Source organism: Diplotaxodon limnothrissa, linkage group LG9 (assembly GCF_057381915.1).
Source record: "Diplotaxodon limnothrissa isolate DT_005_m linkage group LG9, D_limnothrissa_male_GT1.1, whole genome shotgun sequence".
NCBI classification, from domain to species: Eukaryota; Metazoa; Chordata; class Actinopteri; order Cichliformes; family Cichlidae; genus Diplotaxodon; species Diplotaxodon limnothrissa.
The window spans coordinates 22,376,829-22,389,187 of record NC_140604.1 but is presented as its reverse complement, the minus strand read 5'-3'; the positions used below and the strand labels follow the sequence as shown (position 1 = coordinate 22,389,187).

Genomic DNA, 12,359 nt, shown 5'->3' with positions numbered 1-12,359 from the left:
AAATATTCTACGTGGTTCTGTGCAGTGTTGCACTCAACCTTGCCACATTTATATGATCTAGGTTTAAAATGTTAATATAACTCAGTTTATACCAAAGACAGAAGTGAGGATGTTGATTAATTCGTGTGTTGTAATTCAAATAATAAAATTAGCTACATTTAATCTGCGGAAACAGGATCTTATTTGTTACATTCCTACTGATTAAAAAAAAGTTTTTAAGGTGAAATGTTTCTGTTTATTTGAATCCTTTTAACAGTACTTAGTGAAACATTTCGGCATACGTTTGTGATTTTCACATGGTTTGTCTGTAAAATGTGAAGCTCTTGTATTGCAGTGGTAATTCTATCCACTTTAATGGACTATTGTTATCAATGTTTCCTCTAAACTGCGCGCGTGCGCAATTGCGCACTGCTGGCACGGTCTCTGCGCACAGAAAATCTGCGTTGCGCACAGAAAAAAAAATCTAACTTGACTTGAAATTAAAATTAAAACTTTAACAATTCTGTTTTGCAGTGTTAGTCAGTAAGTGACTGGCTGCTCCCTTATGGGATTAGAACGGTGCCACCTTATCCCATAGTCCAGCCAATAATGCGATTCACGTTCATCTATACGCAGCTAATCAACGTCGTTGACAGGCTATGACAGCGTCCTTATGTGCTGACACCGGTGTTTTAGCTGGCAAAGCGGCTGATGTGGAGTGAAGCCACGTTGATGACGTGTAGAACCATTGGAGATGTGAGCAGGACAGACGGAACAATTGACAGAAAAAGTGTGGACTTTATACCAGTTTTTAAATTGTGTTGATAGACCACGTAAAACCAGAGTTATGATAAAAATAAATGCAATGTTTGGTTTCCTTCTTGAATACTATCGTTGTTTATATTTACTGCAGGAAGAAACGGTAAAAACGGCGTTTTATAAGGAAAACCTCGAAAGCACTCTCCGCCTGTGAGCAAACCCCTGCCCTCAGCCTTTCCTATTGGTGGAAAAATGTACCATGTCGACCAATCAAAAAATGATATGGCAACATGGTATTTAGTTGATTAGGAAGGGGGGAAGTTTTAGGAGTGACAGCGGTGTTTTGAGCTGTGACAGATTTGCAACGTTTAGCACGAATCTTGTGTAGTTAGTGTGTAGTGTAGTCAATAGTTTTGTTGTGTGTGTCAGAACAATGAGGCAACTGCTGAATGTTACAGGAGTGATACATCTCCTGTTGTCAGGCCTGCAGGTACCAGGCCGTTGTTCTCCTTTATCTCATAGTGGACAGAAATTATTTTTTGGAGTGACACAAATAATTTGTGTGGCATCAAATTTGATGCAGAACAGCTGATTGTTCTGTAAATAGTTTGAAATGTTTATTTAAAAAACGCCTTGGCTGCATTTTTAGGTAAACAGCTGCAAAAAACGTTGTTGTTTGCAAAACTCAGTAACTTTTTTGAAGAAGTAACTATATAATTAATTGCCCAACATTGGTCATTATTTACTGTATTTTGCAGACAGAGAGTTACAGGACTCTCTCCCAGACCCACAGACTCAACCTCATAATACAAGTCAGAGCTTTATAAAAAAAATAAATAAATAAATAAATAAAGTTTTGTTTTCAAAATTTTCATTTTTTTTTTTACATTTTCATTGTAAGTGGGCTAAAGCAGTTAATTAAAAGTCTAACATAAATGTAAATACTGTAATCTGATTATTTTAATAAACCATGTGACTTGGATGGATGTGATGCTGGCGTGACCACAGTGCACACGTCTGCTGTTGCTCACAGTGGTCCAAGGGACCGCTCAGGGAGTTTGTGTATTCGCTCTGTGACACATGAAAAATTAGAGGGAACATTGATTGTTATTATAATGAACACTCCTGCCTCCTTTTTTACACCATTAAATTAACCACAGGATGTCCTTTCTCTTCAGTTTTGGACTCCTCTATCTTTGCCTCCTACATATGGTACATTCCTATTTTTAACACTTTTATAATGTGGTACAAATCCTATATTAATTAGGTTTGGCAAGAAAAGCAACAGCACCTTGCGATTAACCTAAAGATAAGGTGATTAAATATTAATATACTTAATTAGTAATGATACTTATGAATGTCTTTTTCTGCATAACAGCTTTACTTTTTGAGTTATTTCATGTTGAACCTTCTAATTACTGCTTTTTGGTGGTTAATACAAGGAATACAAACCATCCTGCTTTGGTTAGTCTATAGTCATTCTATCTTAATAACCCAAAATATATCTTTTTGTGTGAGAAAAATTACAAGTGTTGATAGTATTCAAATCAAACCTAACTCTTTATATGTTCCTATTTTAAGTCTTATTATCACTGATTCATTAGAGGGTTGATGATTCACGCCTCACACAGGTTCCCAGTCCTGAAATTGCTTCCTCGTCACACTTTGTAAATTCATTATATCACTCAGCTACTTCAGTTAAATGTTTTTTTGTTGTTGTTATTGTTTTTACTGGAAGTCAGTTGAGGCAGATAGTTTTTGAACTCATTTAGGCGTAGAGGAAGACATTCAGCAGTAGTAGAACTACCACCATTATTCATTAACTGTTTCCAAGATTATCACACTACTGTGTGTGAAAACAAGCAACTCGATACCTGATTTTCTGCTTAAAAAGTAAAAGTAAACATAGCTGTTCCTGATAAGTGCAACTGGAAATAGATGGTGCATAAATTATACTCGTGTCTGCTCACAAGCATCGCTGTTCTTTGCTATGAAGCGACACAGATGTTTCTCCTGAAGTAGTGAAAGTTATGATTTCTATTTAATTTTTGGTTCAGAAATTATAAAAATAAATCAAAATGTTGTTTCGTGTATGTAAACCACACAGTGATTAGCGCTTCTGTCTCACAGCAAGAAGATCCCGAGTTCAATTCCACCAGCAGGCCGGAGCCTGTCTGTGAGGAGTTTACATGTTCTCCTCGTGTTTACGTGGGTACTCTGGTTTCCTCCCACAGTCCAAAGATATGGAGTTAATGAGGTTAGGTTAGGTTAACTTGTGATTCTGAACTGCTCATAAGTGTGAACGTGTATAACACCTCTTGCCCTATGGAAGCTGGAAAATTTCCATTTCCTTCATGGGAAATTGACTTGATCCTGCATTTAACTACTATTAGCCTGAACTTCCTGACCTCTTGATCCCCAAAACACTGCGGTTGCAGTAAAAATAAACCTGATTAGAAAAATTCTGTTTAATTCCATTTTATTAATATAGCACCTAATCACAACAACACCCGTCACAAGGTCAAGACCCTACAATAATCAAGAGAACCCCTAGCAATCAAGCGACCCCATATGAGCAAGCATTTGGGGACAGTGGAAAGGAAAAACTCCCTTTTAACAGGAAGAAACCACTGGTAGAACCAGGCTAAGGGAGGCATGTAATCATCTAATTATAAATCTGTGAGATGGATATGAATATTTTTTTTCTCTAATGGTTACATTTTTATTTGTGATGAAATTCATGTCGTTACTAGTTATGGTTATGGTTAAACCATTAAAGCCAAGCGTATCGTATTTGATACATGTGTTTTTGTGAGTTTTTGAGTCTTCTACATCATCATTGTGACTTTTTTTTACCCTCAAAAAATGAAATAAATTGCATGACACATTTTTAATGACTAAATTGCAAAAATATGGCTTATGTAGCAAATGGGATACAAATTAAAACTTGTATATGCGGATTAAAATTTGATATATTTTCATATATTTTGTCTAAAGGTTCAACAAACCCTCTATGATCAAAAAAATAAAGATATACTTTTTTGTCAGCCCGGCTATAGTGCTGAAGAGAAACCTAGGGCTGTTATTATCTTAATCAGTGATGAATAGTAAGTAAGGACGGGGCTGTGGCTCCCCACACCCTCTAGCAGATCATTACATGAAGGAACCTTTTAAATACAAGCACGCTCATGCTCACAGGTGTACACACGGGTGCTCACACACACAAACTACACCCTTTTTGGCTCCTACCTCAAAGCACACTGTGTGCTGTCGATCTTACATGCTGCACAATAATGTTTAATATTTAGTATTTACTGTCATATTCCCATAGATCATCGTGATGTTGTTTATTATGTTGCTCTTTTTTTCTGCTTGTTTTCTCTTTTTTCTTTCTCAACAGGTGATCCACGTGATTGATATATGTATTTTTTGTCTTCTTATTTTGTTGGTTTTTGTTTTTTGACCTTTATCCTCGTCCCTCTTCCCCGCTGTTTTTCTTTCCCCCTTTCTTTCTCCCCTTTCTTTTCCCCAGTCAAGTCTTTCCCGTATTTAGCAGGTTCAAATAAAATAAACAATAAAAGGCGAATCAAATAGACCAATACGGCAAGGCTGGGTTTGGTCGATTTGGTAAAGTAAATCCGTTGGGCATCTTTCTTTGCCTTTAGACAATAATTCTGATGGCAAAAGAGCCAAACGGGACAGGCAAAAAAAAAATAAAAATAAAAAAAAAATAAAGAAATGTAATTTTTTAAAATGTTTGAAATGTTAATACCTAAATATTTAATATTGCCAGTATGAAGCGGGAGGGAGGGGTGCTGAGCTGCAGAATCCCAGGCCTCCTCAAAAAGCATCAGAATGGACGATTTATCCCAGTTTATTGTGTAGTTAGAGATTTTTGAGAAGTTGATAATTATTTTGAAAGTTTCCTGTAATGAGTTATGTGGGTCTTGTAGATAGAGTAATTTTGGCATATTGGGATATTTTGGCATATTGCTGCATTAATGGATCAATGAAAATGGTGAATAAAGATGGAGAGAGTGGACAACCTTGTCTGGTTCCCCAGTGAAGAGTGAAATTTGTGATGTGACCCCATTTGTAGCGATTGTTCTTTTGGGTGAAGTGTAAATATTTTTATCCAGTCGATGAACTACTCTCCAAAACCCAGTCTGTGTAGAGTGCTGAATAGAAATGTCCAGTTAACTTTATCAGATGCCTTTTCTGCCTCTGATGATAGAATTTTTTATATGGTGTTTAGAGGTGAGACTTACTAAGTTTTCTGGTTTTGATGAAACCGGATCGGTCTGGGTGGATTAAAACTTTTTCTATTCTAGTAGCTAGGGTTTGCTAATGGAGTCAAGTACTTCTGATTTAAAGCTTTCTTTTTCAGAGTTCAGGCTGTACTGAAGAATAAAAGTGGTAATTGACTTCCAAGCTCATTAGAACTGTGTAATATCTTTTTTTTTTTGCATTATATACTATATTTCCATGTAGAGTGGCACATCTCTGCACCCATTTCCCATTTTCCTTGCAAAAAATAAAGAAATGAGGGATAACTCATTACCCCTTTAGTTGGAACTATAGCCCATGCATAAGGACATGTCCAAGGAATGAACCTTACATCTTTATGGTTTACAGTATTAGGATCAGCTTTTGTTAACATAAGGAAGCTGAATTTGTACAGTGTGTCTGTTGATACAGACATGTACACCTTACAAATAAGATTTTCAAAATCCACGTCTGCCACATTCTGTCAACACTTGTCATTGTAAAAGCTGAGTACTGCCTACTTGAACTGTGAGACTGTAACATTAATAAAACTCTTTCAACACAACATGTCAGCACCAGAAGGTGCTATAAAAAGCTAACAGTGCTAAAATTAGAATGAGTCATATGTTCCTCTCTTGTCTTGTTTGGGGTGATAAAGCTCATCGTGGTCCGCTGTGATTGTTCAGATCTCTCTTTCCAAGCAGGAGATATTAAACAGTGTGAAGGGAAGCTCCTGTTTGCTGACCCTTCTAATCAAACAAGAGCATATTTTCTTTTACTGTAACTTCGTTCGCTACTTACAGTATATAAAATATAATATGTGCTATCTGAATACTGGAAACTGGGTTTAATGATTGTTTGCTACAATAAAATCTGGACCAAAAGAAAACAATAATTTTAAACAGTTTACAGTTGAACATAAAATACAGACAGTAAAGAATTAAATGACTGTTCAGGGTAGCAAGTTTATTAATATTCCACCGTGTTTATGACAGGAAGCAGCTTCAAAGGATCTTAACTGTTAAAGGTTAGAAAGGCAGGTGATCCACTATTAAACCCCTCAAAAGCAAACAGGAATACAGTAAAACAATTGCTTAAAGTATGATTGAAACAACATTACAAATAATTGCAATGACACGTCTGCATTTATGTTGAGATTTCTTGTGCATTTGACTTTTTGTGCCAATCTACAATCACTGGGGCCCCTAATATGACACAGTGCACTGTCTTTTCATAGCCACTGGGGCGCAGTGCTCACCAAGAACAAGAAGAAAACCCGAATCCAATAGGTATTTTCAGATAAAATGGGGATTTTTTTGCTATAAATTTTATGTATTCATTGTGTTATTTTTGCACTAAGCCCACCGTCACATGACGTCAAGAGCATCAACTGGTCTGAATCACCCAATACAGATTCAACACGTTTCTGATTCCTCTGCGGACAGCGGACACAGCTGACTCTAAATGAATAGTGCCCAAACGGTAAAAGTAGTCTCAATGAGAAGAAAACCACAAATCTCTTATAGAGTTGCACATTTAAGGACTTTTAACACTTCAGCAACTTTACATTTCACAGAAAATTATTCTAAATTTTTAATTCTCTGACAGCTGTAGTCAGTTTTAAATTTTCAGATCAAGACTTTACCCAAAAAAGTAATGTTTTTCTCTTTATCTTATCTTATCTTATCTTATCTTATCTTTAAAATTCAGATACTGTTGTAGATTCACCCTCTTTATGTCACACGTTTCTCATTCATTGAATACAGATTGAATACAGTATATCAGAAAGACATTTTTAGGGTGTATGTTTGTCAGATGATCTCATTAAAATAACCCTTAAAGCCCTAAATAGATAAAAGGATCAAATGTGTGACCACAAAAGGACCAGTTAGAATAAAGCAGAGCAGAACTCTGTATTTTCTTCTTTCCTGCCTCGTTATCTTCTGACCTTTTGGAGTGTCTTTTCCTCTAGGCTGAGAACCACTCAACCAAATTCCTTTACACAGAGTAGCTCCACGCTGACAAGCTTCAACAGTATGGTGTTGCATCAATATTGTTGTTTTGTAATTATATTTTTAAGTGGAGAATATAAGCAGTTTATTTTCTCTCCACAATCAGGTTTTTCACTTATGACTTAAACAATTTCAAGTAACTGTATCAAGCAAAGCCAAAGCTCTGCTTCAACAATGTGACTCTGACTCAAATGCTTAATAAAATGTCTGATATTGTGAGTGCAAAGTGAAATAAGTAAAGAGTTAAGCATTATTTTCTGTGCAGTTAGGTAGCTTTCTCAACAGAGTCGTGAAACCATATTTCAGCACTGGATAGCTCCCAAAGACAATAGTTAATGAAACTTAATGTAACATGTATAAAAAGTACTCATAGTACACAGTTTTGCTCATCAGTGAAACCCCAAGTTGTCATTAAGGGTCCCTGAATTGTAAGTTTTCAGATATCCCGTGTCTTTGCACCAATGGTTTATTTGTGGTTGAGGAAACTTCCAATTGATTATCTGTAATATGTGTTAAATAACCCCTTTTAGAAAGTTTATGAGTAAAAATAAGAAACACTGTCACAAAAATCTATCTATCTATCAATAGAATTGTGCTATTATTCTGTAGAGGTCAGATTGTGGGGCAAAAAGCTAAAATTATGAGTACAACCCAAAACGTCCATTCAGTATGGATCCTTCAGCAAGTTCACGTTCAGGCTCTGAACAATACTTAGATATGTGGTTGTGTAACTGAGCCTCATCTCCTCTGCAGAGGCGGACATTTGAAAAACAGGAAGGAAAAACGATTAGCACATTGCAGCTTTTTAAGTCCTTGAAACATCTCTTTGTTGCCTCTAGAGAAACGATCCATTTTTTTTCTAGAAGAAAGCATGACTGTCATATTTCAGCACCCCCAACACAAACTTCAGCACTGGACAGCTCCCCACCACCTCCACCTCCACTAGGCCCGTCATGTGATCCTATTTATGGCATGACGTCAAATATTGACATTAATTCACTGTTTAATGAATTATAATGTTTGAATTCAAACTTCTTTTTTTATGGCGTGGCTTGGGGGGGGGGGGGGGGGGGGGGTGTCTTTCATTGACGCGAAAGAGGGATGTACTCTAATGGGACTGGTGAGGTGGGTGGGGGGGATGACGCAGCCGCCCACCTACCCCCACCACTCCCCCCTTACCCCCCCTTACCTACGCGACAAGTGAAAAAGGCATGCTTTCGGAATTATGCATAAAAAAACCAAAGGGAGTACAGTTCGCAGGACGCAGGAAAGTTTTCTGCAGACAAATGTTTGCCGCTTTTCTTCACCGCGACCGAGTCCGCTTAGAAACTCCCCAAAACTGAGCCGCAGGTGCACAGCGGGCTACGCACACTCCGACCAAGCACAAGGGCACCGAAGAAGCTCTTCGCTGAGTAACAGAGGAAGAGAGGAGGAAGGGAGAGAGAGTGCGTGTGTGTGAGAGAGAGAGAGACTGAGATAGAGATCCTATCTCACTCTCCCAGTTGAGGTTTTCAGCGGATCGCGTCCAGCGTCTCGCAACTGGTAAGAGGAGCCACTTTTGGGGAGTTTTTTCTTCTTCTTTTCTTTCTTTTTATTCTGGGTAAAAGTGAGGCGAGTTTAGATGAAAGTCCTGGTGTGTGGTTGTCTGTTTGCTTTGAAACTCAGGTGTGGTGTGAAAGCAGCTAAAGTGAACCTACCTGATCGTAGAGCTGTGCTGTGAGTAGATTCGTTTAACTGTTGCCTGACTTGATGCCGCTTTTTTTTTCTTTTGCAGCAGGACAATGTCTAGTAAAGCGACTTTAGCACTATTCATCTATGGAATCATAATGCATTACAGCGTCAACAGCTCACCTGTGGGGCTTAGCTTTCCCAGTCTTAGGTATGTATGCTCTTATCCGTCTTTAAGTTTCCCTTTTCAGTCGCTGATTTGTGGTTCATGTGCAGCTCCTGGTGGGCACCGAGCACCCGCAGGGCACAGGCTAACGAGCTTATCTGCTTTAGAGTTAGTTATGTCTGGGAGTATAATAGCCGATTGGATTACTGGATAACATCATCTGACAGCCAATCCATAGGGCTGAGAAACATTCACCAGGGAGCGGCGGTAATGAAATTTAAGCTACTGAGGCAGTGAACTACGGCGTCTCAACCTGACCTGCAGCCATTAATACACCGGATGTATGTGATTGAATGATTAATAGAAACGAGTTTACTGGGTTTAAACAAGTTTAAATCCCAATTAGTTAAGAGAATTTCGTGTGACTAATCCTTATAATTCCAACATTTAAAAAACAAATGTTGTGAAAAGAGTTCCTGAAACTCCTGATGTCTGATCTTCTTTCTGAGTTAGAATTTCATGTGAATATGCGAATAATATGCTACATGAAGTGCAGATGTGAAGAGAAACTGGGAAAAACTGTCCATTCTTACTTTTATTCAGACTTGATGGCGATGTTTATGATGAGGACGGCAATTCCTTACCGTCCCTGGATTACGACAGAGATCAAATTGAGGCGAGGAGCGCTCCGCCTGTCGCTGACGACGTCTACACTTTATACTACCCTCCGGAAAAAAGGTGACTTTCATGTCGGCTACGAAAAACTCCCCCCCCCCCCCCCCCCCACCCCTTCTCTCTTTTCTCTCTCTCTCTCGCTCAACGTTGCAGACATCCATGTTGAACATCTCATCGCCGTACAGTCCCTATTTATGTCCATGTATGTGTATGTTACGTGTTAATCAATGTATTGTCGAGATTTTGTAACTTCAAACACGAAGGTTTTATTTTAATCATTTTTTTTGTTTTGAAGCTTTAACAAAAACAAAACAAAAAAATCAGTCTGCTTTGAAACGAGGGAAAAGTCATCGATTAAAGTCATTAAAATTAAATGAAAGAATAGAGACGATGATGAATATCTTCACTTTCCAAGAAAAAGGGTGGGGGAATCAGCAACGTCTCTCTGCGTCAGGATGCGCTGAATTTATCTCCCGTGAAGACTCAAAAGCTTGTTTTTCTTTAAATAAGCTAAAAAAAATTAGTTATTTTGAATCAAGGGGAATGTCTTGGGGAAAATAATGCTTTTTACGGATTCACTGTAAATCACAAAGGAAATGATCTCATAGTGACTCGTAGAGTTTTTACTTAAAGGGTGGAGGGAGGTTTAAAAAAAAGCCCGTTTTAGGCCTAAATAATCGATTTAAGGTGGATATTTTTGCAGTGTAGCGACTTGACATTGTGTGGTGATTTTACTGTGTGGCTATCTATCATCCCAGAACGGAAAGACATGCAGACGGCATGTTTAATAAAGCCTACAGGAAAGCGCTGGGTCAGTTATCAGCAAGGAAATACCTTCATTCTCTGATGGCAAAACGTGTAGGGTAAGAGCTTCTTCTTGGTTGTCACCTCTTCTTTTCTTATATTAAATGTGGTCTGTCCTATGTGTGTTTTTCCCCCGTTGGTTTTCTTTAAAAACTCATAATTCACGCTGTTACACGTATTGTATATGTCTGTGGTCCCATTATCTCCCAGCGTGCTGCTAAATAAATCGCCCTCGTCCTCTGAATCAGCCTTTATTAATGCTATAAAAAAATCGTCAGGGGGAACACAAATGGGCACTTGATTGATTTGGGAAGTGTCGTTTTCTGAGCTGGCTGCAATCTAAAGGCGCAAAGGGAAGAATTAAGCCGCACAAGTTTAAATTTATCTCCAAATGAATTATTTATGGGGACTGAGTCCCAGTGGTTCCCGGTGGAAGGAGGGGTGGGGTGTGATGGAGGGGGTTGCAGTTCCTCTATAGCCTTATGAGCAGGCCCATCACATCTCAGTGCAGGCATGAAAAATAGTGAAGGGGTGGGTTAAAAGTTAAGCAGAGGGAACATGAATCAGTGTGGAAAAAGCCTTTGTGAGATCACTATTGTGCTCACTACCATGCTGCCTGTTTTTGTCAGTAAATCTCCAACAAATGTTTTAAACTGAGGATGCAGAGTGAGTGTATCCACAGCTCTCCTGGCTGGTGATAAAAAAGGAGGAATGTGGTTATACAATGATTTTCCTTTTTAAGGAAAAACACAAACAAAATAGATTTAGCACCACAGGCTGTACATATGGGTGGGTCTTGTGAATGCATCATGTATCCGTGTGCTGGTAGTGAGACCCGCCTCTCGTCTCTCCCACAGCGGGGGGAAAATGTTGGATGACAGCTCAGAGCCCCTCTCCAAGCGACACTCAGATGGGATCTTCACAGACAGCTACAGCCGCTACAGAAAGCAAATGGCAGTCAAGAAATACCTGGCGGCGGTCCTTGGGAAAAGGTATAGACAGAGAATTAGAAACAAAGGACGGCGGCTGGCATATTTGTAGCATCTTCCTCCTCCTCTCCTGAAAAACAAAACAAAAACAAAAAAAAACCAAAATCAAAGTGTGTGCAGCCCCAGATGAAGTCATTTTGAAATCTGACCAATCAGTGGATCGCTTTTGTGTTCTTAAACATGTATTTATGTATGAAGTAAGCCATTAAAATGAATATTTTGATAATAATATTGTTTTTTATTTTGTACTTAAAGCACTTGAGAACGCACATATCTACTTTGTGGACCAATTTTTCTTTCTTTCTTTCTTTGTTTTGTTGTTGTTGATTTAAGAAAATTTAGCCTCTATTTCTGTATTCATTGATTTACTTATTTTAGGCTAATTTATTGAGGGGACACAGTTGTCTGACGTGACGCATATGCTCCAACAGCCCTGTCTTTTAAAAAATTAGCAAAGAGACATGAATGTGAGGAAAATAAATAGTTTAAAAGACAATCAATGTATTGAATGCTGCTTTTTGTGACGTGACATTAAGAGTTTAGTTGTCTTTATTCACAACAGCCTTGAAGACATAGGTTTTCACCATATCCTACAAGAAATAGACTTTGATGCCCTCCCGGACGGGGAAGAGTTTGAGGCTTTTTTGGGAGAATGGCTGAAACAGTTCTCTCCCGAAATCCCGGTGAGTTTCAGGCTCTTTCCTGAGGCCGTGTCCTTGCAAGGGGCTTCTTACGCCCCTCCTTTTTCCCCCTCCTCACCTTCAGCTCTCGTTTCAAACACTCAAAACTCAACCTCTTCTTCCACCTCATCTGTGCTCCTGTCTCTCTAGACTCTCACAGATTTTTACTTTTAATTAACCCATCTATCCACAAAAAAGTGTGGAGAGATGGAAAAAAAGTAATTTTAGTTGGCTGGAAAAAATGCCAGTTTTGTTTAAGTAAATTTGAGAGGCTTGTCAAAATAAAAGCCTCCAAATCTGAGATGAAGACCAGAGTACTTTTGAGGTTTTTCTTGCCCTTTTTCTTCCTTGGTGTTTACAA

At 38.4% G+C, this 12,359-nt stretch overlaps 1 protein-coding gene across 1 annotated transcript; it reads left to right on the top strand.

Moving 5' to 3' along the window:
• The first annotated feature begins 8,797 nt into the window (after window positions 1–8,797).
• adcyap1a (adenylate cyclase activating polypeptide 1a) lies at window positions 8,798–12,148 on the top strand. Its single transcript, XM_085362261.1, has 5 exons — window positions 8,798–8,895; window positions 9,454–9,588; window positions 10,284–10,388; window positions 11,187–11,321; window positions 11,881–12,148. Exons 1-5 carry the CDS (start codon window positions 8,798–8,800, stop codon window positions 12,146–12,148), a joined length of 741 nt encoding a protein of 246 aa, XP_085218387.1.
• Window positions 12,149–12,359: the final 211 nt, after the last annotated feature.

Bases quoted from the DNA above. Each gene is read 5' to 3' on its own strand.
- adcyap1a (XM_085362261.1), top strand. From the start codon at position 8,798: ATGTCTAGTAAAGCGACTTTAGCACTATTCATCTATGGAATCATAATG. The intron at 10,389-11,186 runs GTAAGAGCTTCT...TCTCTCCCACAG, and splicing joins CTGATGGCAAAACGTGTAGG to CGGGGGGAAAATGTTGGATG. The intron at 11,322-11,880 runs GTATAGACAGAG...TATTCACAACAG, and splicing joins GCGGCGGTCCTTGGGAAAAG to CCTTGAAGACATAGGTTTTC.